This window comes from Manis pentadactyla, chromosome 6, assembly GCF_030020395.1.
Source record: "Manis pentadactyla isolate mManPen7 chromosome 6, mManPen7.hap1, whole genome shotgun sequence".
Taxonomy (NCBI): Eukaryota; Metazoa; Chordata; class Mammalia; order Pholidota; family Manidae; genus Manis; species Manis pentadactyla.
In genome coordinates this window covers 150691149-150716625 of record NC_080024.1, presented here as the reverse complement: position 1 = coordinate 150716625, position 25477 = coordinate 150691149, and the positions used below count along the sequence as shown (strand labels likewise).

At 36.5% G+C, this 25477-nt stretch overlaps 1 protein-coding gene across 6 annotated transcripts in view; it reads right to left on the bottom strand.

The window, feature by feature from the left end:
* Positions 1-25477, bottom strand: part of CCDC102B (coiled-coil domain containing 102B) — a 289345-nt gene that overhangs the window by 136367 nt on the left and 127501 nt on the right. For all 6 annotated transcript variants that reach the window (XM_057504260.1, XM_057504255.1, XM_057504256.1 and 3 more), the window contains one exon: positions 7583-7792. In XM_057504260.1, the coding sequence (XP_057360243.1) occupies positions 7583-7792 (210 nt within the window). The remainder of the gene's footprint in view (positions 1-7582; positions 7793-25477) is intronic.

The following is a 25477-nucleotide window of genomic DNA, read 5'->3' as shown; positions in this document are numbered from 1 at the left end:
ACCCTATCTTATACCATATACAAAGATCAACCCAAGTGGATCAGTGATCTAAATATAACAGGTAAAACTGTGAAAATCTTAGAAGAAAATATAAGGGTAAATCTTCATAAACTTGGATTTAGCAACGAAGTCTTAGAAATAACACCTTAATAGCACAAACAAAAGAAAAAAACAGACAAATTGGAATTCACCAAAACTAAAAACTGCATGTATGAGAAGATGTTATCAAGAAAGTGAAAAGACCATATAAAGAATGGTAGAAAATGTTGCAAATCATATCTGATAAAGGGTTAGTATCCAGAATATATAAAGAACTCTTATAACTCAACATAAAAAGGCAAACAAGCCTATTTAAAAAATGGGCAAAGGGCTTGAATAGACATTTCTCTGAAGAAGATATGCCAGTGGCCAAAAAAACAATGGAAAGATTTTCAACATCATTAGTCATGAGGGAAATGTGACTCAAACCACAGTAAGATAGCCCTTCATGCCCACTAGGATGGGTATAATTATAAAGGAGACAAACACAGAACCATAAAGAAAAGTGTGGCTGAGGATATGGAAAAAATGAGAATTCTCATGTGTTGTTTTGGGAATGTAATGATTCAACCCCTGTGGAAGAAAGCTGTTGGTCCTTCCAAAAGTTAAACAGAGAATCACCATATGACTCAGAAATTCTACTCCTAGACATATACCTAAGATAACTGAAAACAGGTACTCAAATATGTGTACAAGCATGTTCATACCAACACTGTTCAAACAAAGATGGAAACAACCCAAGTGTTGATTAGCACATGAATGGATGAATGATATATTGTGGTATATCCATACAGTCAAATGGTATCCATACAACAAAAAAAGGAATAAAATACTGATGCACGCTATAATGTGCATGAACCCCAAAAGCTGTATAATAAGGAAGCCAGACACAGAAGATTGCATGTTGTGTGCCTCCATTCCAATGCAATATCGAGAACAGGTAAATCCACGGAGACAGAAAGCAGGTTTGTGGTTTCTCAGGACTTGGGCAAGGCAGGAGTGGTGGGTTACTGTATGATGCTCACTAAGTTTCCCCTGGGACTGATGTAAATGTTCTGGGATCAGTTGAGGTGGTGGCTATACTACATCACGATACTCTAAATGCCACTAAGTTATTCACTTGAAAAAGGTTAATTTCACGTAATGTGATTTCACTTTAAAGAAAAAGAAAAAGAAGAAAGAACAATGAATATCTCAGATGTATTAAAGCTATCTTAGTTTTTCACTAATCTTAGAGTCTTATTTTTAATTTGAAGACTAGTTTTAATTTTAAAGAGATATTATGACCAAAGTGTTTTGTTATTTTAAATAAGAAGCTAAATATTATTTTTATCACTGCTTTAAATCAAGCTAATATAAATCAACTGAGAACAGCTTTGTGAAATGCCAATCATTTTAGAGTAAGATAGTGGGTTTTTAGTAGTATGGTAGCGATATCAAACATTAAATGACATAATTTCATATCTGAATGTCACAATTTTTATTATAAAATTTCACGAAGTTCAAATTCTGTAAAATATAAGTAACCTAAGGTGTCAAAATTTGCATCTTTGTTTTAATTGGTTATGGGAGAAAATATCATTTATCCAATACATGGGATGGAGATTTTAAAGGATAATGTGAGCTTCCAATAAGCTCACAGACCTTGTAGCCTTCTAACATTTGCCTGTAATAGAATAAAAGGGAGAGTATAAGAACTAAAGATAAATCAAAATACACAATGATAGTTAAATAATGAAAATGGAAGCAAAGATTTATTTCTATATTTAACACACAATAATGAGGATATATCAAACAATGTAGTAGGGACTGAGATTGATATTCATAATTTTAATTTAACAAGACAAAACAGTATTTGGTGTTTTAAAAGAAAATGTGAAACTCCACTCAGAAATAATTTGTTCCTAGAAATAATGCTTTATAAATATAAAATCTTGTTTGTGTGACTTGGCTCTGGTGGAGAATCATAAACCACGAAGAAAAATAAAACTCTTATTTTAAACTTGTAAAAATTAAGTCACTGTGTGTGTGTGTGTGTGTGTGTGTACACATGCATGTGTGTATATGTAAGGTGAGGGTAATCATTCTATATGACAGTGAGTGCCATCCTATTCTGCAGCATATTGGCTTATTCAATCCAGTGGGGAACGTTCAGTAGACACCTTCCTTCTGACATTAATAAGCGGTACTTAAGAGTTTATCTCTGCTAACTTCAGAAATTCTTGGGCAAAAGAACATTTTTCCACTTGACCCATCCAATTCCATTTGCCTTTATTAAAATGCATACAAAACTGTATATGTATTTCCAACTTTTATGAAATAACAAAATTATCAATTCATCAAATTGTGAATTTTGGCCTAGTGTTTTCTACAAACAAGACATTCTTCAAAATAAATTATTTTCATTTATGTAAAACTATAAACAATATATTTCACATATGAAAAGATTAAACTTTTCCATATATATAAAAGTCCCTACAGTGATACAAATTTTTACTAATTACTATGTTAAAAGTTTACATTTCTAGTGTATGTCAGAGGGCAAAGCTATATAAGATCAGTTAAACATGAAATGACCCTATCTAATTACATCGTTATATTATTCTACATTTAAATTATTACTATTTTACAGCAGTATAAGATATAATTATTAATTCTTAAAATTATTCAATAATTTTAAGAGTCATAGAAAGCAAAGAAAAATAATAAATCAGGAAGTTAACAAATCCATAGATTTGCCTTCCTGCTAAACTACTGAATAAGATTTTCTCAAGAAAATTTACTAAAAATAAATACAATCTCATTCCTATTCAAGGAATAGACACTATCAGTAAATTCATCAGAAATTGACTTTGATGGCCTTTCCATTTTCAGATTAATTCATCATTTTCCTGAGACACATCAATTACCACTCTGTCACATTAACTTTCTGAAAATGACCCATTATGTGACCTGAATGGAGGCATTTAGCTGCCAGAATGATTTAAGAAAACAAGCTTCTAGAGCATTTCACAAGAGGCATATTGACTAGCTCATGGGGCTTTACCCAGTAGAATACTGACCACTTTTTCCAATAACTTTTTACTTTAAAAGGTTTAATTTGCAATGAAAAATACATGATCTGCATAACAACAGAAAGACTTTACAGGACAAGAACCGGTGCCATGCGCTGAGTAAGGAAATCCTCATTTATAGGGTGGCTATCATGTCAGAAAAAATGGTGGGGAGTGGCCATTCTACTTTTCTCCATTGCAGTGAAATCAGGACCCCTTCTGATGAACAGTGGCTTATCTATGTTTGTCCCCTTTTCTAGTTATTTTGTTCTGTCTTCTCACTTGTCCCTTCCTTTCCTCTCATGTGCCTCATCTTATTCTCTGTTCACAAACTAAACCAAGGGAGGACAAGGTGGGGACTGGAAGAAAAGCTCAGAAAGAGATTAGGATTCGTGAAATCCTTACAGTGTCGAGTTTTCTTCTCTCCAAGCCCCAAGGAAGATGTCCTTTCTTAATCCCAAATTATCCTTCTTCGTGAAACTCTGTTCTCTTTGTGCCTCCCCTAGGCACAGACCTGCCTCCCACGTGTTAAAGAAAATAACTGCTCTTACTGATTTCTGGAGTCCAGTTCTCCCTCTCTCTATACTCATTCATAGAAAATCATCCACCCTTGACTCTCCAGTACCAAGATTCATTACTTACTACATATACTGCAACTTTTTATTCGACAAATACCTTCATTCAAAGAAATTCATTTCATGACAGTTTTTGAGAGCCTATTATGAGAATGGATGTGTGCTGAGTTGTAGGGATACACAGGTCAGCAAAAGGTACACAACTTTTCATGAGTCTCCTAGTCACATGCAACAGAGATATTCACCAAAATATCTAACAAATAATTGCAAAAACTTCAAGACCTGTCTGATCTAGGCAGGTAGATCAGAAATGGCTTTCCTGGGAAAGTAAAACCCTAGTTAATATCTGAAGAATAAATATACCTGAAGAACGCAAAGGGAAGAGGAGAAGAGTGTAGCAGGCTACATGGGAAGGGCCTCTGGAACCTGAGCTGGAAGAAGGTCTTCAAACAGGTGAGCAGGTTCTGCAGGGCGCCTAGGTCAGAAGAACATGTTTGCCGCTCTATAAAACATGGTGCCAGCTGTACTTCCAACGTGCTCTGTTGAGGTTAATGTGCAGTTATTTCATGTAACTGTCTGGTTTGTATTTAGTGAAAGGGCCTATATGTATACAGACGTTGTCAAAGGGAGAAAATTGTTTGAACCTTGGCCAGTATGAAGTGTAGGACTGAGAGAGACCGGAAGCTCTGCTGCTCTCGGAATTCCCATTTTTGTACAGTTGTAGTGTTGCCCAAATGTTCACATCTATTTAAGTTCATTGTGGGCTTAACTGATAGGTGCGTGAGCTTAATCATCTCAGAGACATCTGGTGATGGAAAAAATGTATATAGGAAATGAAATTACTCTCCCAGAAAGAGACATCAATGCAAAACTCCTATAGCAGAAGAAAGGTTCAGGGACTAAAAGGTGAGAGTGGGCAGGGAAAAATAAGGAAAGAAGAAAAATAACTCTGGTAGCAGAGAGTGCCAAGGGCCCAGACCACGGCAATTATTGATGGTTTCTCTGCACCCTCGCAGCCAGTCCCCCCCATAAAATTCATTTCGGCTTTTCAGTATCTTTCACAAAGCTACTTTTCAAGCATCTTTGCCATCATTTAAAATGAGGCTTTGCTCTGGGGAGGCACTCAATGCTGTCACAGAAGGTCCGTCATAGATGTCCATTGTTTGATCAATCGCGATAGTGCCAAGCAACCATATTACAATGCCACTGTGACCCGAAGCAACAAACAGAAAGCTCCACAAGCAGAGGTTGTTCTAGAAAAGTCTATGGCTGTGACTTAGGCTTTAAAACTAAATTTCTACCACCAGAGCAGTAATTTTACAATCTATCCATTAGAAGTCCAGCTGTACTGCTGTTTTTTTTTTAATTGTGAGAGATTGATGCACACATAGCCTTAAACACAGGATATAATGGCAACTACCAGATGGATGTTAATGTGATCAAATCACTCATGCAGAGAAGAATCTCTCTTTAAATTAACAATTCGATTTAAAATTGAATACATTTCTTTAAAAATGTATTGCCTGATCATACTGAAGCCAAAAAAGTATGCAGCACTATGTGAAATTCCTCTCTTCTCTGATAAGTAGGGATTTAGAAAAAATTCATTGAACAATGAGATTGTTAAAATTCAATAAATTAACAAAATGTATTAACATGGAGATTTCTGTGGATAGCAAACATTTGCTAAGTGGGGTGAGATGTAAATATAATGTGGTAAGCAATCTTACATCTCTTTTAGAGACTGATAATTGAATAATGTTTACTGTTTTTTCGTACATGTTAGGACCTATTTCCAATGCCTCAATCACACATATAGCACTTTATGCACAGAGATACCCAGTACTTCATCTGGTACTTATATGCATATATATATACATGGTATGTCTATGGTACTTACACACATAATTTATATACATATAGATTAGGTTCTATTGAAATGCTATTAAAACTACCGTTTGACTTTGTGTTAAAATAAAATCTACACTAGTCTCTGGACTTTGGCATGTTCTATATGCAACTTTGATTCCTTTGTTTTTGGGGACATCTGAATCTTGATACTTTGATCTGTGGGGGTCTCTGTGGCACCAAGGATTTTGACCTGCAGCTGCTCCATGATAAGTAATTATTGTGGTTCAGGTAGTGAGTCTGAATTCTTAATGAAGAGGTCAAAAATCACCACACCTCCTCCTGGTCATCAAAATGATGTATGTGTGCGTAAGGAAGAGTATTCTGATGGATGAGCACACCCACCGACTGGTCAGACCTCCCTCCATCCTTGCAATTTCCAACTTCTGTCCAGTTCTGGGCCAAAGAACTACATTGGCTTCTAAGAGCCCAGGTTTGAACTCACTGTCCCTGTTGACAGGACCTGTCAATTAACATATATGCCAGCTCCAAAGGGTCCCCAATCAGCTAACCCCAAGTGACATTATTTAAAATGTTTTGATGTAACTAGAAAGGCATCAAAATGCAATAGAATGAATTCTTCATCTGTGTTCCCTTTCCACTTTATTCTTAGCAATCATCATGATGTATTATTGATAATAATTTATGTGTATACTTCCCTATACAGATTCTAAGCCCATCTTGGGCAGGTGATAGTACTTCATTAATCTTCACATTACCAGCATGTAGAGCACCTAGACATAGAGTATAATATAAATAAATGCTTCTGTTCAAATAAATCAAATGGCAACAGGTGTTTTGATGATCCAAATCTTATTTCATAATTTAAGTAATTCTGTGCCTTCACAAGTAAAAATCTGCAAAAAAAAATTCTCTACAGATATATCAGTTGCATATATGTCAGAACCAAAAACACCATTATGGATGGTTTATGAATATGCATAATAGAAAATTATAATCACTGACTATACCATTTGACTTTAGATATTTGCACTGCCATCATGAAACATTAATGCAATTTAATTGTGCATTTGCAATAAATCCGGAGAATCACAGATAATAAGGAAAATTGATATGGAATTCAGTATTTCTGGCCATTTAGCTTTTAGAGCTCATATGAGTATGAGCTATTTCTATTACTCAAAAATATCAACTTATCAAACTTACTTTAACTCACTGTTAAAGGAATTGAGTGAAGAAACAAAATTATGTGCATTATGATGTTATAAGTACTTTAATGGAAGAAACAGAAACAAAATGTATATGGTTTACAGTAGGTTGACATAAAAATACACAAACTACAACTGCTACTAAAAGATACTTAAAAACCCAAAAACTATTTATCCAAAAACATCTTGTCTACAGCAGGAACTATATGTCTCTTGGCTTTAGGATAAAACAATTACAAAACAATCTAAATATCCCAAAGTCAACTTTGAATTTAATTCTAGTTTTATCAATTGTGGCATCGTCTATGAAAGCTATTTGCAATATGATATATTTGACTGACTCAAATATAATTTTTCTGAGACTAACTGAAATGGAACCAGAAAAGAGAAAACTTCAGCTAAATTTAATTGTTTACACAGATAATTACCATAGCTACTAACAAATGCTTATTGTATAGCTGCTCAGACTATTGGGGAAATATGCTTACTGGAAATGAGATGAGTTGCTTGGGAACCATTGAAACAAAGCTGTAACAGGGAACCAAAACCACAAAGGTCCATTCCTTACTTCATTTTTCCTTCCTTTTGGAAAAGCCTGAAACTGTCAAATCTGTCATGTTCTAACATTTTCATACAAAATTTGTTACATTCCGTTTTGATCAGAATGAACAACGTTATTTTACCTGACACTGGGAGAAAGAGCGAGCTATCAGATATTAAATAGTACCAGAGGAAATATTCAGATTTAAAGAAGTGTAAAAGTTAAAGCAGCATCTCCCTAGGCATCTGGCGGGCACATACAGTGACTAAGGACACTTGCTCCGAGGAGCACCCTTACCTGTTGTTTTTCCTGCAGTTCCGACTGCAATGCCTTGACATCCGGACCTTGAGACTCTGCACTTACTCTGTTTTTCCCCTCCAGGAGCTCTTCCAGTTCTTTCACCTGGACTTTTAGCCTCCTGTTTTCTCTCTCCAGTCCTTGTTTTTCTGTTTCCAGGATCTCCCTCTTGTCCCACTCAGAGGTATTTTCAGCCTGCAATCTCTCCAGCTAAGCACAGAAGAAACAAAGAGGCAGCAAGTAGCATTTGTAACTGACACAAGGCAGCACGCCCAGCAATCAGGCCCCCACCCAGAAAGGTTCAGGGATGTGTGCAGTTAGACTGTGTTTAAAAGGGAAACTCTACTTGTCTGAACATTCAAGCACACAAAGGTCCTAAGGCCAGGCCACGCCTGAGCTAAAGAAGCCTCGTCTCTTGCTTTGTTCACTTGTCCACCTCTACAACCATATGGACCATATTTGTTAAATAAATACGTTAAGTGAAAAACAGATGGTATTTTTACCAACAATCTCTACTCAACTGATGAACACTTGTCAGTTGAGAAGACACAGAATCATTTCTGGGCAATTTTTGATTGGATGGATATAGTTCATGCATTCATTCACCATACCTTTCAAGTTCCAGGCACTATACTAGTCACTGAAAATAAAGGCAAGTGAATGCAGTAAACTATTATAAATTTCATGATTAGAGTACTGTAAAATATGTTAGATTCTCTTGGAGAGATACTTATAATTATCCATAACCAGAACCTACCTCTAGAAGTTTAGATTCAATTGACTGAGAATAATTTTAATAGCTCCCTTAGTCAGTTTTTATTACTTTAACTTTTTATGTTTATATTTTTAAAAGGTAATATAGAATGTGTTTATTTTCTACAGTTTTATTACATTCAAATGTTTGTCCATTTTTATAATGAGGTTGATTTTTTTTCTTGTTCTGGGTTTTCTAAGTAGAACTGATCATTAACTTCTTAGCTCTAAATTTGAGTCCTGAACTCTGAATTCTAATCCTGACTTCACCATTTATTCTGTGGATAAGCTCAGTCAGGTAACTAAATCTCCCCAGTGTGGATAATTTATTCTCTGGTGTGACAGGGTTTGTGGGAAGTAAAATTAATTACATTGACAGGAAAGCTTTGTGTATCATAGCTGCTACTTAGAAGAGAAACACTGTGGTGATATGATTTCAGAAAAAGAATTGTATATGTATTTCTCCCATGTTCACATACTTGGACACATATACCCCAAAAGTCAAAGGAAACTATACACGTAAATCTATACACTGAAGTCACTCTTCACAGTAGAAAAGCCAGCGGAATCTAGCCTGGTTCTGGTGCTTACTCATTGGCTGATTCTGAGCAGGACACTTTCTATGCCTCAGTTTTCCTACTGAAATTAGGATGAGACTGCCAGACCCACTAAAGTGGTAGTATTATAAGGACTGGGGGAGAGAAATTATTGAAAATGTCTTGTAAACTATGTAACATGATGAAAATATCAGGCATTTAAAAACTATTTGCTAAGGATAAAAAAATGGAAAATACTTCTTTTTACATTGTTAATTTTAAATGGCTTGATTGCAAAGTACTGAGTGGTATATGCTGTTATAAAGTACTTTTCTATGACATTTTAAATACTAAAAGAAAAATCAACTTAGTCAACATTAATAAAAATGTGACCCTTCAAAAATATCATTGGAAATAAGTTTTTTGATTGAAAAAGCCTAAAAACTGCTTTTTCATATAAATATACACATATATTTTATATATCTACATATATATAATCGCATAGTTATTGGAGAAAATCTTCTGTTCCCAAATCTAAAGTAGGCTAGGCTTCTAAAAAGACAGGAAACCAAAATTACATTCTTGGCACTAGACCTGGTTATCAATTAATTATAATAAACTAAGGGATCAAATTTTAAATGACATGATTTGACATTTGGGATGCCTGTTTGGGGATATGAGGTGAAAACAGTATTTCACAATCTAATTTAGAGCATGACATTACTTTAATTACTAAGATTAATGCTTAAACTTTTGGACCATCATCACATTACTTATCAGAATGAAAATAATAAAACTGTAACAAAAACCCATCAACTTAGAGATAAAAAATTAATTTTAGGAGAATAAATGTATTTTTGGCCAAGGTCAAATATAATATTATGTCAAGTCTTTGTAAAATTATAGGCATTTAAAAGAACTCACTAAATCAATTTTATATCTAATAACAGATAGTAGGTATAACCTAAGATTTTAAATAAGAAATAGGTGTTTTTTATGAATAAATTCTAATTCTTTAAAAAAATTAAAGGAATGATTTTAACAGTTGTAACAACAAATCTTAAATAATAATATCTGATTATTTACTATTTGCAGTTTCCTTATTGGCATACTAATCATTTGATTAATTTATGTATGTAACACAACAAAAAGAAAATATTCTGTAGAAATTGGAACATCATAAATATCATAAGCAGCTTTTTTCTTCATTTTACAAAATCATTATATGATCAGTCTTCCAAAGAATTATATGAAAACCCACTACCTTAAAAGCCATTCAATTGAGTGCAAGTTAAAATGATTAAATAAAGGTACAATTTTAAGCTTTCAGGATTTATTGCAAACAATGCTAATAATCGTATTAAATGGAAATGGAATTCCACTGATTTGCTTCCAAGAAAAAAATCCTAAGATATTTTAATTCTAACTCTAATACACTATGAATTTTAACTAATAATAGATACTAGTGTTAAATGAATATCAGGTAATACAGGAATTATTGAAAAATATTTTCTAAACTATTTAACATAAAAGTACATTCTAATCAGAGTACTCTCTAAATTTCAGTTGATTTAATGACTTCTAATTTTATGCATATTAAACACTGAGAAAAAAATATACCCAATTATCCACCTGTTTGACAACAAATATGTACTGAATATCTTTTATATGAGGGACTGAATATGCCATTGCCAAATTACAAATAAATATATATTACAAATTGGACAAGTTCTCATGAGGTAGGAGGACCCCTGGGTGCGATGAGATTGGCCTGCAATAAATTAGATAATCAGAGAAGGTTATTTAATGAAACAATATTTAAGCCGAAACCGAAGTTTAAGAAGGCAGAGAAGCAGAATCAAGGTTACAGCAGCCAAATAAAGGAAGCAGGAAATAGGTTTGAATCTTTTAAGAGCCAAGAGTCCAATCATGAAGTGTTAGGAACTGGGAGAGTATGGGATGAAAGGAAACTGGACGAGCAGGAACTGGTTCTCAAAAGTGTGGATGTAAGATCATTTGAGTGGCTTGTGTAAAATGTAGTATTGTGATTATTCTTAAGGATAGAATATGCGGTTATTTCTAAGCATTTCCATCTATTAATTCGATCTTCATCAACTTTCATTGTTTGATACTGTTGAAAGATTCTAATCAATGTGATCACTGGAATATAAGTTAATGAAACCAGAACTGTGTCACTTCGCTCATTAGTCTGGGACTTGATCTGTGCTATGTAAGCATTCCAAAAATACCTGTTGAATGAATATGAAAGTACTAATGGTACGCTCCAGGCAAAAAAGCTCTCTGTACTTCAGTTATAACAATTAGACACAAAGCAAAATTAAGGTAGAATCCCAGAGGAGACAGTAATTGAATTTACTGTTGCCCAACGCCGGTAAGACTGCTCCGTATGCCCACCCTGAGCTCTTCCTCCTCTTGTCGCAGCTCCATGCCATTTGGTGGCAGGTGGAGGCAGTGAGGTAAAAAGACGATTTTCAGCAAAATAACCTGGAGTTGAGTCCCAGACCTTTTTATCCTGAAAGCATCCACTTTTCATTTATAAAATACTGAAAATATTTCCTACAGCTTAGTGTTATGGGCAGAAATTATATTACTTACAGGGAAATATTTATTAAACTTCCAAACTCAACACAAATATTTCTCCTCATACATTTGTTTTCTGAAGAACAAAACATATCAACAGCCCAGTCAAATATGACAGATGCAAACAGTGTTTTAATTTTTCATCATGCTTTATCCAGATGACAATCATTTTGTAAATGTAAATCATCTCGTCAACTGAAAAAAACCCCAACAGAATGCATTATGTGGCATTCTGCAGGCCACTGGGGAGTCACCTAAAACCAATGTGGACGTTCCAATAATAGATTTGCAAATATCCATGATTTTCACTTTTGGACAAGTCAGCCATAAAACCTCATTACAAATACTACAGTTTTGGAAGTAAGAGGCAAAGGGCAGGAAGGTTGCTATTTTCTAGCAGTAAGAGATTATTAGTCTTTTACTGAGGACCTAAAATAGTGCTGGTAAAGTGCTGTATTGGTTATCTCTTATCTTTACAATAATCCTGTAAATTAGTACTTGCTGCCATAAAGAAACTGGGGTTCTAAGAGAAGTAAGTTTCAAGGTGGGCAGTGAGTACAAGCCGTGGGTTACCTAAATTTCCTAATTTCAATGCTGAGTTAATTTCACACATTCAATACTAATTGTAGCTTTGCTTTTTGTTGAACTGTCTGGAATCTGGAGGGGAATGTTAAATGGAAAGTGATAGTATGCTCTAATATTTCATCATTAAGTAACATATTTGCTCTAAAATTTTACTACACTATTAGGTTGTAAAAGTCCACTTTGTTTCCTAGTGTGCTAAAATGTCTTCCCTGTAATCATGATGTTATCATGAATTGAGTTGTAGCAATGTTTTTATGTAGCCTTTGAGATAACCACTTCATTCATTTTTTCTTTTACTCTATTTAGTGTGCAGACTTACTTAATAGATGATCTAATGTTATGGAATACCTTCCATTCCTGGGACAAATCAATTGTTTTTATTCACTATGAGACTAAGAGTACTTGTATTTTAATATTTTTGCCACTGTATTTATGTGTGACATTGACTATAATATTCCTCTCTATTATCCTTGTCTAGATGCAGTATTAGGATTAAACTAACAGAGTAAAGAGTTGGAAAGTTTTTCCTCTTTTCTTCTTCTCCAATTCTATAAAATTGGAATTATCTAGTCTGAATGGTAGAACTTAAGTATAGAGCCTTCTGATGCTGGAGTTTTATTGTAAGAAGAATTTTAATTTATTAATTTTTAATTTACCTTATAAAATGTTATAAATCAGTCAGGTTTTGCTATTTCTATAAGAGTCCTACTGGGTAAGTTATATTTTCTTGTCAATAATTTATTTCACGTAAGATTATATTTTTATTAGCATCATCTCTTCATAGTGTTTCCTAATCTTTGTAAATCTCTGCTCTATCTAGAGCTGTTCCTTTTTTATTACTAGTATTTCCTAATTATAACTTTTGATTAATTTTGCCTGAATTTCATTTTAGTCTTTTTTCAAAGTACTAACTTCCAGCTTTACTATCTCTATTAAACTCTATTTTTTGTATTTTATGAATCCCTAATATTGTCTTTCATTCTCTCTCTCTACATTCATCGTTTTTTGGGTTTTCTTTCCTGCTCATTAACTCTGTTGTCTTTGTTATTTTGTTATTCTGGGTGCTCCAAGAAGCAACTCTACAGTGGGACTAAGTGTGCAGCCAACTTCGTGGCATGTGTGTAAGGGGAAATGAAGAGGGAACCAGGAGAGGCAGAGAATAGTAGGAGGATGAAAACAGAACTGATTGGGTGAGGGGGAGACGGGGAAGGAAGGAGGGCTGGTGAAGTCACCCGGGAGTCAGTGTGGTCCTAGGAAAGGTACCTGAGGCCACGGAGGAGCTTGGAGCGAAAGTCCCCGGTGAGGAGGATCACATCTCTCAGAAACAAGGAGGACCGCCTTGGGCTGGGAGTGGCCTGTGGGAAGTACGGTCTCCTTGCCTGGATTTCAGAGCACAGCAGCCGGGGTTCCGGTTCATTCCACTCAGTAATGAGATCTGAGAGGCATGATCCCGTGACAGACGTAACTGTTTCCTAACACGGTCACTGATGTTATAAATACCCGTGAGTTTTACAGTATCCCTCAAGATTTCAGTGTTTTTAGCTTTTGTGTTAAATTCCATTAAATTTCTTTAACCTGTGAGTTACCCAGGTGCTTGTTTTACAATATCCAAATAAATTAATTTCTTACAGTTATTTTCTGTAACCAATGCTGTAGTAAATGGCCATCTATGGTTGAAAAACAATGTCCTTTGGGAATTTAGAACACGACTGCAGACTAAATTCCTGTCTTTCAACATAGCCTCCAAAAATTAAAACTGTGAAGAAAAAAAATCACCCATCCCACAAACATAATTAAGAGACTTAGTTTAATAGAATCTTGTAAGATAGAAAATAAGAAACCATGTAAGAGGGAAAATAAATATCCAAGAGCAGCAGAGCATTCACTGGAGAGCATGTGGGAGCAGAGTCAGATGGGATTGTGCAGAAAAGAGGATGCAACTAGGGCGGACTCCCTGCAGGAGGAGGCACGTGGCCCATGATGTGAAGGCTGAGAACACATGTGAGACCGGGTGCATCAGAACATGAGCTACTGCAAGAAACACAATAAAGGAACTCAGAAAGCGCATGGGGTGGTGGCTTCCCGTCTTGGGTGGCACCACTGCAGGAGGTGAACCCGGGAGGTGGGAGTGTCATTTGGATATTTCAAGGTAAAGGAAAATACGGAAGCGAGAAGTTGATATTAAGTCCCCTATCAAAGAATCAGAAGCCAGATTGCTCTGCATTCCTGTACCCAAAAGCTTTAATCAAAAATAGAAAAACCACCCCCTTCACTATATCAACCAAAGGGGTCACTCTAGACCTAAGAAATGAAGTATACAACCTACATTCTTCATTATTCCCCCTGCCCTGTAGATATCCATCATTACATTTTCTTGCCTGTCTAGGAAAATCTTACCCACTTTGTCACAGACAAAAAGGAATGCAACACCCATACAAAGCTTATAAAGGCACAAAATAAAATGAGGATCAAAACTTTACAGCTGCTGAAAATAGTCATAAGGCCACCACATGACACAGAACAACTATGATCCCACATTCCAACATGAACCACATTAAATCAAAACAAAAAAAAAGAAAACCCTATTATTGGATACACATGAACTAGCAAACTGTATATTGAATTGATTACACAACCCAGGATATAGTTTTTTCAAGTGATTTTTGAACACAGAACCTTCACTTAATATTCAGTGAGATATATTCTCTGAACAAGAAAGATTGCACAGGAATCTTAACCCTCACTCAAGAGGATTATATGGGTAGGAATACTGATGTCATCAGTTTGTAACAATTCTATGCATATTTTAAGTATATATAATAATGTGCTTTACATCAAAATAAAAATTGAAAGAGATTGAAATAAAGAATGAAGAAGATGGAAGATTCACGATGAAGGATAGTTCGGCAATTGTCTCAAAAACTAAGTTTCTAGCTACACATGAACCAGCTAGTCCACTCCTAGAGAAACAAATTCCACTCCCAAGATCAATAAAAACATGACCATAAATGATAATTACATTAAATACATTAAAAGTTGTATTCATTATAGTCAAAATCTGGAAATAACAAAAAAAGTGTTCATCAACAGGAAAATGGATAAACAGTTTTCAGTATATTCATACAATGAATTATTTTTATACAGTTATTAAATAAAAGGAACAAACTATTGACACATGAAACACCACATATGAAAGAAAACATAATATGATGAACAAAAGAAGCTGGCACAATCAAGTATTTACAGTATGTTTCCATTTACATGAAATTCTAAAATGGGCAAAATTAATCTAAGGAAGGAAATAGATTGAGAAGGGGCATTAGCAAACTCCAGAACTTTTGGAGTGATAGTAAAACATCACGTCTTGATAGAAATGTGCTTTGGACAGACCTTGGCACATTCCATGATGCATCAACCAGAATCACTCAATATCTGTGCACTGAATTGTGTGTAAATTATACCTCAGCAGAAAAGTTCAGCAATAAATACTTAATACTAAATTTAAATGGGAAATCTGAAATATGAATGTGACATAGTTTCCTACTCTGTCTACTGAAAGGCCATGGGAACAACTATACTGCAATGGAAATGAACATGCTTAGCACCCAAATCTTTCCAATAGGATAATCCAGGTCTTTTTGAGAAATGCTTGACTCTGTCCTGGAGCTAAGACAGTACAAGATGAACCCAGAACAAAATTGTGTCTGAAAACAACCACTCAGTGATTAACGGAAAAACGTCATAAAGACACCAGTTCCAGTTTAACAGGGCTCCAAGTGGCTAAATTTGGGACAATCTGAACATCAAATATGAAAACAACATTAAGTTATAACATGCTGAATAAAAATAAATTCATGAGTTTATAATATAACCCAAAGAGAGAAAAAGAGACAAAGAGAAAAGTTCTAAAAAACTTTTCTTTGGCAGAATACCAACTAATAAACATAGGAAGACAGAATTAGAACGTTTGCAACTACCACTTATAATAATTATAATGAGTTCAGATAAAGGTCATTGATGGTGCCAAAATCATTAGATAAAAGATGTTCAGAAAGCAGGATATTTTCTAGATGTCAGAGAATTACCCCAAAGATCATTTACTAATTTCAGTGAGGACTATTTTTAAGGAAGCCAGCAGTCCACACCTTAACCCAGTGATCACATTTGGCATCACTAATAGCTGAAAACGGCATTGTTTGTCTTGAAGAATAATATATATATGCAATAAAGTGTATGTTATTCTTGCTAAAAATGTTTAACATGAGTGTAAACTAGCCTGTCAATCAGTGGTTCCCAACCAGGATGATTTTACCCTACAGCAAAATTTGGTGAAGTCTGGAGACATGTGATTTTCACATCAGAAGCAGTGCGGCTGGTGGCTGGTGGGCAGAGAGGCCAGGGATACCACTGAATATGTGTTAATATCATTTACAAAAGAGAGTATCATTTACAAAAGCTTAAAATGTACACTTGTCATGAACATATATAAAGAACAGGCATGGGGCGGAGCCAACATGGCGGCATGAGTAGGACAGTGGGAATCTCCCCCCAAAAACATATATATTTTTGAAAATACAACAAATACAACTAATCCTAGAAGAGAGACCAGAAGACACAGGACAACAACCAGACTACATCCACACGTGAGAGAGCCCAGCGCCTGGTGAAAGGGGTAAGATACAACCCCCAGCCCGGCGGGACACGAGCACACCTCCCCCCAGCTCCCGGTGGGAGGGAGACGGAGACCAGGAGTGCTGAACACCCAGCCCCAGCCACCCACACCAGAGCGCAGACACAGTGCACGCGTGGGGTCCTGGATGCTAGGGAAACAGGGCAGCAAGACCTCTGAGCGGGTGCCGAAGCTGATGCCCCTGTGACAAAGAAAAGCGAGTGCTTTTTGACAGTCTTAAAGGGACAGGGATGTAACAGCTGGACGGAAACAACACAGGTCACAGCCCAGTGGCTGGAAAATACAGGGAAAACCGGGCGCACTAAACCCCTGGGCAACAGCTCTGAGAACCCTCACGGAGGTAAACAGCCAAACAGTCCCCCCGTCCATTACCCCTCCTGGCGCTGCGAAAGCAGAGAAGCAGCCTAAGGCAGACCACACCCACAGAAAGAAAGGGAGATTCCTCCATACCGGCTGGGCAAGACACAAAGACCCAGACTACACCCAATTAACCAACACAAGCCACTAGGGGTTGCAGTTGTCCCAGTAAAGGAAGGCCAGTAGCAAGTGAAAAGTTTGGCCCTCCCAGCTGACAGTCAATAGCACCTGTCAACATGAAAAGGCAAAAAAATATGATCCAGACAAGACTAACCCAGACAGCTTCGGCATCTGCTACATCTTCCCCTGAGAAGGAACCTGGGGAGAGAGACTTAGCCAGTCTTCCTGAAAAAGAATTCAAAACAAAAGTCATAACCATGCTGATGGACTTGCAGAGAAATATGCAAGAACTAAGGAAGGAGAATACAGAAATAAAACAAGCTCTGGAAGGACTTCAAAATAGAATGGACGAGATGCAAGAGACCATTAATGGACTAGAAAACAGAACAGGAATGCAGAGAAGCTGATACAGAGAGAGATAAAAGGATCTCCACGAATGAAAGAATTCTAAACAGAGATGAGTGACCAATCAAAACGGAACAATATCCACATTATAGGGGTACCAGAAAAAGAAGAGAGAGAAAAAGGGATAGAAAGTGTCTTTGAAGAAATAATTGCTGAAAACTTCCCCAAATAGGGGAGGAAATGGCCTCTCAGACCACAGAGGTACACAGAACTCCCATGACAAGGGATCCAAGGAGGGCAACACCAAGACACATAATAATTAAAATGGCAAGGATCAAAGATAAGGACAGCCAAAGTATTACAGGCAGCCAGAGAGAAAAAAAAGTTACCTACAAAGGAAAACTCATCAGGCTATCATCAGACTTCTCAACAGAAACCCTACAGGCCAGAAGAGAATGGCATGATATACTTAATGCAATGAAACAGAAGGGCCTCGAACCAAGACTACTGTATCCAGCACGAATATCATTTAAATATGAAGGAGGGATTAAACAATCCCAGGACAAGCAAAAGTTGAGGGAATTTGCCTCCCACAAACCACCTCAACAGGGCAGCCTACAGGGACTGCTCTAGATGAGAGCACTCCTAAAAAGAGCACAGAACAAAGCACCCAACATATAAAGAAGGGAGGAGGAGGAATAAGAAGGGAGAGAAATAAAAAATCATCAGACTGTGTTTATAATAGCTCAATAGGTGAGTTAAGTTAGACAGTAATATAGTAAAGAAGCTAACCCTGAACCTTTGGTAACCACAAACTTAAAGCCTGCAATGGCAATAAGTACATACCTTTCAATAATCACCCTAAATGTAAATGGACTGAATGCACCAATCAAAAGACACAGAGTAATAGAATGGATAAAAAAGCAAGATCCATCCATATGCTGCTTACAAGAGACTCACCTCAAACCCAAAGACATGCACAGACTTAAAGTCAAGGGATGGAAAAAGGTATTTCATGCAAACAACAGAGAGAAGAAAGCAGGGGTTGCAGTACTAATATCAGACAAAATAGACTTCAAAACAAAGAAAGTAACAAGAGATAAAGAAGGACACTACATAATGATAAAGGGCTCAGTCCAACAAGAGGATATAACCATTATAAATATATATGCACCCAATACAGGAGCACCAACATACCTGAAACAAATACTAACAGAACTAGGAGGAAATAGAATGCAATGCATTCATTCTAGGAGACATCAACACACCACTCACTCCAAAGGACAGATCCAACAGACAGAAAATAAGTAAGGACACACAGGCACTGAACAACACACTAGAACAGATGGACCTAATAGACATCTACAGAACTCTACATCCGAAAGCAACAGGATACACATTCTTCTCAAGTGCACATGGAACATTCTCCAGAATAGACCACATACTAGGCCACAAAAAGAGCCTCAGTAAATTCCAAAAGATTGAAATCCTATCAATCAACTTTTCAGACCACAAAGGCATAAAACTAGAAATAAACTGTACAAAGAAAGCAAAAAGGCTCACAAACACATGGAGGCTTAACAACATGCTCCTAAATAATCAATGGATCAATGACCAAATCAAAATGAAGATCCAGCAATATATGGAAGCAAACGACAACAACAACACTAAGCCCCAACTACTGTGGGACACAGCAAAAGCAGTCTTAAGAGGAAAGTATATAGCAATCCAGACATATTTAAAAAAGGAAGAACAATCCCAAATGAATAGTCTAATGTCACAATTATTGAAATTGGAAAAAGAAGAACAAATGAGGCCTAAGGTCAGCAGAAGGAGGGACATAATAAAGATCAAAGAAGAAATAAATAAAATTGAGAAGAATAAAACAATAGCAAAAATCAATGAAACCAAGAGCTGGTTTTTCGAGAAAATAAACAAAATAGATAAGCCTCAAGCCAGACTTATTAAGAGGAAACGAGAGTCAACACAAATCAACAGTATCAGAAATGAGAAAGGAAAAATCACAACGGACCCCACAGAAATACAAAGAATTATTAGAGAATACTATGAAAACCTATATGCTAACAAGCTGGGAAACCTAGGAGAAATGGACAACTTCCTAGAAAAATACAACCTTCCAAGACTGACCCAGAAAGAAACAGAAAATCTACACAGACAAATTACCTCCAACGAAATTGAAGCGGTAATCAAAAAATTACCAAAGAACAAAACCCCCAGGCCAGAGGGATCCACCTCGGAATTTTATCAGACATACAGGGAAGACATAATACCCATTCTCCTTAAAGTTTTCCAAAAAATGGAAGAGGAGGGGATACTCCCAAACTCATTCTATGAAGCCAACATCACCCTAATACCAAAACCAGGCAAGGACCCCACCAAAAAAGAAAACTACAGACCAATATCCCTGATGAATGTAGATGCAAAAATACTCAACAAAATATCAGCAAACCAAATTCAAAAATACATCAAAAGGATCATACACCACGACCAAGTGGGATTCATCGCAGGGATGCAAGGATATTACAGCATTCGAAAGTCCATCAACATCATCCACCACATCAGCAAAAAGAAAGATAAAAACCACATGATCATCTCCATAGATGCTGAAAAAGCATTTGACAAAGTTCAACATCCATTCATGATAAAAACTCAGCAAAATGGGAATACAGGGCAACTACCTCAACATAATAAAGGCTATTTATGATAAACCCACAACCAACATTATATTGAACAACGAGAAGCTGAAAGCTTTTCCTCTGAGAACAGGAACTAGACAGGGATGCCCACTCTCCCCACTGTTATTTAACATAGTACTGGAGGTCCTAGCCACGGCAATCAGAGAAAACAAAAAAATACAAGGAATCCAGATTGGTAAAGAAGAAGTTAAACTGTCACTATTTGCAGATGACATGATACTGTACATAAAAAACCCTAAAGACTCCACCCCAAAACTACTAGAACTGATATCGGAATACAGCAAAGTTGCAGGATACAAAATCAACACACAGAAATCTGTGGCTTTCCTATATACTAACAATGAACCAACAGAAAGAGAAATCAGGAAAACAACTCCATTCACAATTGCATCAAAAAAAATAAAATACCTAGGAAAAAACCTAACCAAAGAAGTGAAAGACCTATACCCTGAAAATTACAAGTCACTCTTAAGAGAAATTAAAGGGGACACTAACAGATGGAAACTCATCCCATGCTCATGGCTAGGAAGAATTAATATCATCAAAATGGCCATCCTGCCCAAAGCAATATACAGATTTGATGCAATCCCTATGAAACTACCAGCAACATTCTTCAATGAACTGGAACAAATAATTCAAAAATTCATATGGAAACACCAAAGACCCCGAATAGCCAAAGCAATCCTGAGAAAGAAGAATAAAGTAGGGGGGATCTCACTCCCCAACTTCAAGCTCTACTATAAAGCCATAGTAATCAAGACAATTTGGTACTGGCACAAGAACATAGCCACAGACCAATGGAACAGACTAGAGAATCCAGACATTAACCCAGACATATATGGTGAATTAATATTTGATAAAGGAGCTATGGACATACAATGGCGAAATGACAGTCTCTTCAACAGATGGTGCTGGCAAAACTGACAGCCACATGTAGGAGAATGAAACTGGACCATTGTCTAACCCCATATACAAAAGTAAACACAAAATGGATCAAGGACCTGAATGTAAGTCATGAAACCATTAAACTCTTGGAAAAAGACATAGGCAAAAACCTCTTAGACATAAACATGAGTGACCTCTTCTTGAACATATCTCCCCAGGCAAGGAAAACAACAGCAAAAATGAACAAGTGGGACTATATTAAGCTGAAAAGCTTCTGTACAGCAAAAGACACCATCAATATAACAAAAAGGAACCCTACAGTATGGGAGAATATCTTTGAAAATGACACATCCGATAAAGGCTTGACGTCCAGAATATATAAAGAGCTCACACGTCTCAACAAACAAAAAACAAATAACCCAATTAAAAAATGGACAGAGGAACTGAACAGACAGTTCTCCAAAAAGAAATACAGATGGCCAACAGACACATGAAAAGATGCTCCACATCGCTAATTATCAGAGAAATGCAAATGAAAACTACAATGAGGTATCACCTCACACCGGTAAGGATGGCTGCCATCCAAAAGACAAACAACAACAAATGTTGGCGAGGCTGTGGAGAAAGGGGAACCCTCCTACACTGCTGGTGGAAATGTAAACTTGTTCAACCATTGTGGAAAGCAGTATGGAGGTACATCAAAATGCTCAAAACAGACATACCATTTGACCCAAGAATTGCACTCCTAGGAATTTACCCTAAGGATGCAGCAATCAAGTATGAGAAAGACCAATGTACCCCTATGTTTATCGCAGCACTATTTACAATAGCCAAGAATTGGAAGCAACCTAAATGTCCATCGGTAGATGAATGGATAAAGAAGATGTGGTACATATACACAATGGAATACTACTCAGCCATAAGGAAAGGGCAAATCCTACCATTTGCAGCAACATGGATGGAGCTGGAGGGTATTATGCTCAGTGAAATAAGCCAAGTGGAGAAAGAGAAATACCAAATGATTTCACTCATCTGTGGAGTATAAGAACAAAGGAAAAACTGAAGGATCAAAACAGCAGCAGAATCACAGAACTCAAGAATGGACTAACAGGTACCAAAGGGAAAGGGACTGGGGAGGATGGGTGGGTAGGGAGGGATAAGGGGGGGGAAGAAGAAAGGGGGTATTAAGATTAGCAAGCATGGGGGGTGGGAGAAAGGGGAGGGCTGTACAACACAGAGGAGACAAGTAGTGATTCTACAACATTTTCTATGCTAATGGAAAGTGACTGTAAAGGTGTTTATAGGGGGGACCTGGTATAGGGGAGAGCTTAGTAAACATAATATTTGTCATGTAAGTGTAGATTAATGATAACAAAAAAAAAAAAAAAGCAGTTCCTGTGTGGTGACCTCTAATGAGTTCTACACAATGGTATAAAGTGCATATAAAAGTGTAGGCAAAGGGTCTGTTTGTGTTTATACAGAGGATCAAAGCCTAATTGGGCTACCCCGAAAATGAACTAAGATACGATATGAAAAAGAACTTCCAACATCAGCACTCTCTGGAAGACTCATACCAGAAGATGATCATCAAAAAACCCCAACAAAGATCCACGCACTGCTACAGGTGTAGATGCACTCATCCCACCAGTTCCTGGACTTGCCATGGGAATGAAGAAGGAGATATCTAAGCTGGCCTGTACATACAGTAAAACAACAAATTTGACTAGATCTGTACTGTTGGAACTCAACCAAGAATTAGGAGAAGTGCAAATTGTAGTGCTCCAAAATCTTACAACTACAGACTATCTACTGTTAAAAGAACATATGGGATGTGAACACTCCCCAGGAATGGGTTGTTTTAATTTGTCTGATTTCTCTCAGACTGTTCAAGTTCAGTTGGACAATATCCACCATATCACAGATAAGTTTTCACAAATGCCTAAGGTGCCTAACTGGTTTTCTTGGTTTCACTGGAGATGGCTGGTAATTACAGGTATGCTTTGGTTAGGTAACTATACTCCTATTATGTTAATGTGTGTGCACAATTTAAGTAGTAGCTTAAAACCTATACATGCTGAAGTTACTCTACAAGAAGATATGTCAAAGAAATAATCAATCTTCCCATGTTTTCTTCCACTTGCTACTTCTATAGCTTTTCTTCTTCCTTCCTAATTACAACCCTCAAATAGAATTCGTGCCTCATATCAAATTTACTGAGTATCATAATTCTTCCAAGTGGTAAAGATACCTCAAGACAAATGCTGGGCATAGAAGCCACAGGGCATAAATATGCAAAGAAGTAAAAAGCTAACCTTTTCAAACAATAAGGCTTCTCTCTCACTTACCAACTTCACATTTCCCTGTATGGCCCCGGAAGATGACTGCTTAGCCAGAGACGGGTAAGATTCCTCAAGGGAGGAACAACCTAAGACAGGCACAGTCGCAGGGGGCCATCAGGTGAGAAATTGGGGATCAACAGAGGTGAGGCTTAGAACCTCACCCCCCCTGTTCTGAGAGAAATCTTCTGCATCTGTAGATGTTTTATTGCCCTTGTCTAGCTTGGATTAACACATAGTCTACAGGCACACACCTGATCATCTGCATTTGCTCTCTTACAACACTAATCTATGTTTTCTACCTTTATCTTGCATCTACCTACCACTTCAGCATTTTATTAAAAATAATAATAATAAGAGAGAAATGTGGTATCCACATATAAATCAAGTATAAAAATCAAACGAATATTCATATTTGAACTGACTGTTTATAGTTCATAATGCATGAGCAAAACCGAAAGTTTCTGTGATAACTGCCCCTGTACTGTCACCATGTAATTTATTCACTATGTAAGAATTTGTTCTCCATGTAAGAACTTGTTCGTTATTCTTCAGAAGATTGGAGACTGATGAAAATTAGGCTTGGGGTGGATTAATGATTGTGCATTGAGCATTGACTCCCCTATACAGAATTTTATTGTTGTTAACAACCATTTGATCAATAAATATGAGAGATGCCCTCTCAAAAAAAAAAAAAAGTACACAGTTCCAAATGTAAAATAAATAAGTAACTGGGATGTAATGTATAGCATAAGGAATATAGTCAAAATATTGTAACAACTTTGTATGGTGATAGCTGCTAGCTAGAATTATCATGTATATAAATGTTGAATCACTGTGTTGTACACGTCAAACTAATGTAATACTGTGTGTCAACTACCCTTCAATAAAAAATAATTATCTACAAAAAAAAAAATCTATGGGTCAAATTGCAAGTAAACCAGACTTCTATTTATCCAAAACATCATAAACTGTAACAATAATAAAGAAATACTGAGGGGAAAAAAAAAAAAAAGAACAGGCATATATTGCAAGTTGCCTATGGAGGAAATGAGTGAGACAGGGATGGGTAGGTAATAGAAAATGAATGAATGAATGAATACAAAAAATAAAGGGTCTGGAAAGACCAACAGAGACAAAGGTATATTACAGAATAAAATTCTCTTCATCTGATGCAAAACAAATAAATAAATAAATATTTTAAAATATAAATAATAGTGTATACTTGGTAATGTAAAAAGACATTAAAAAAGAATGTGACAAATATGGTTGACTCTGGCAAAGAAACTGAAAGGAAAAGAGGATGGAAAGAAATCTATTTTCTGGAAGACTCAAATTAAGAGATCTGTACTAATAGTGGCCCTAAAAACAGACTTTTTGGATGTGATTCTGCTACTTGAACACTTGACAAAAGGACAGCAGCAAGGATGGTTGCTGACGGTACTGGGAGGGAAACTATGAATTTCACTGTGGATTAGGATAAAGTCGAGGGGAAGCATGCAGTCGAAGTGGAACATCGTGTGCGGTAGCTAAGCACTTAGCTAATACAGAGGGCACGGTAGTGGATTTTGGACTTGGCTGGATTTTATTAAATGACTTGGAAGCCAAGAAGAAACTGACTGACAGGCTTGGATAAGAAGGTATTGTGGAGAATCTGGCAAACCCTAATACCTAAGTCACAGAACAGACCCTTAGGATTTTCAAACAAGGCAATGCCATCATCCAAATGAACTACTTTTCATTTGAAAGCCAGTTCTTCATGTGCTAAAACCAGTTCCTAACATAGAATGAGCTCCTGACCATGTAACATTATGTGTCTGAAGCTGCCCATCACAGTCTGGGTATTATCACACCCACCAAGCTATGAAATCAGGTAAACTTATCAGCAATTCTTTATATAATGGAAATGATATATTCAGGATCAGGCCCAACAGGTGCAGCGGACAACAGTCAACTGTACAGAGCGGTGA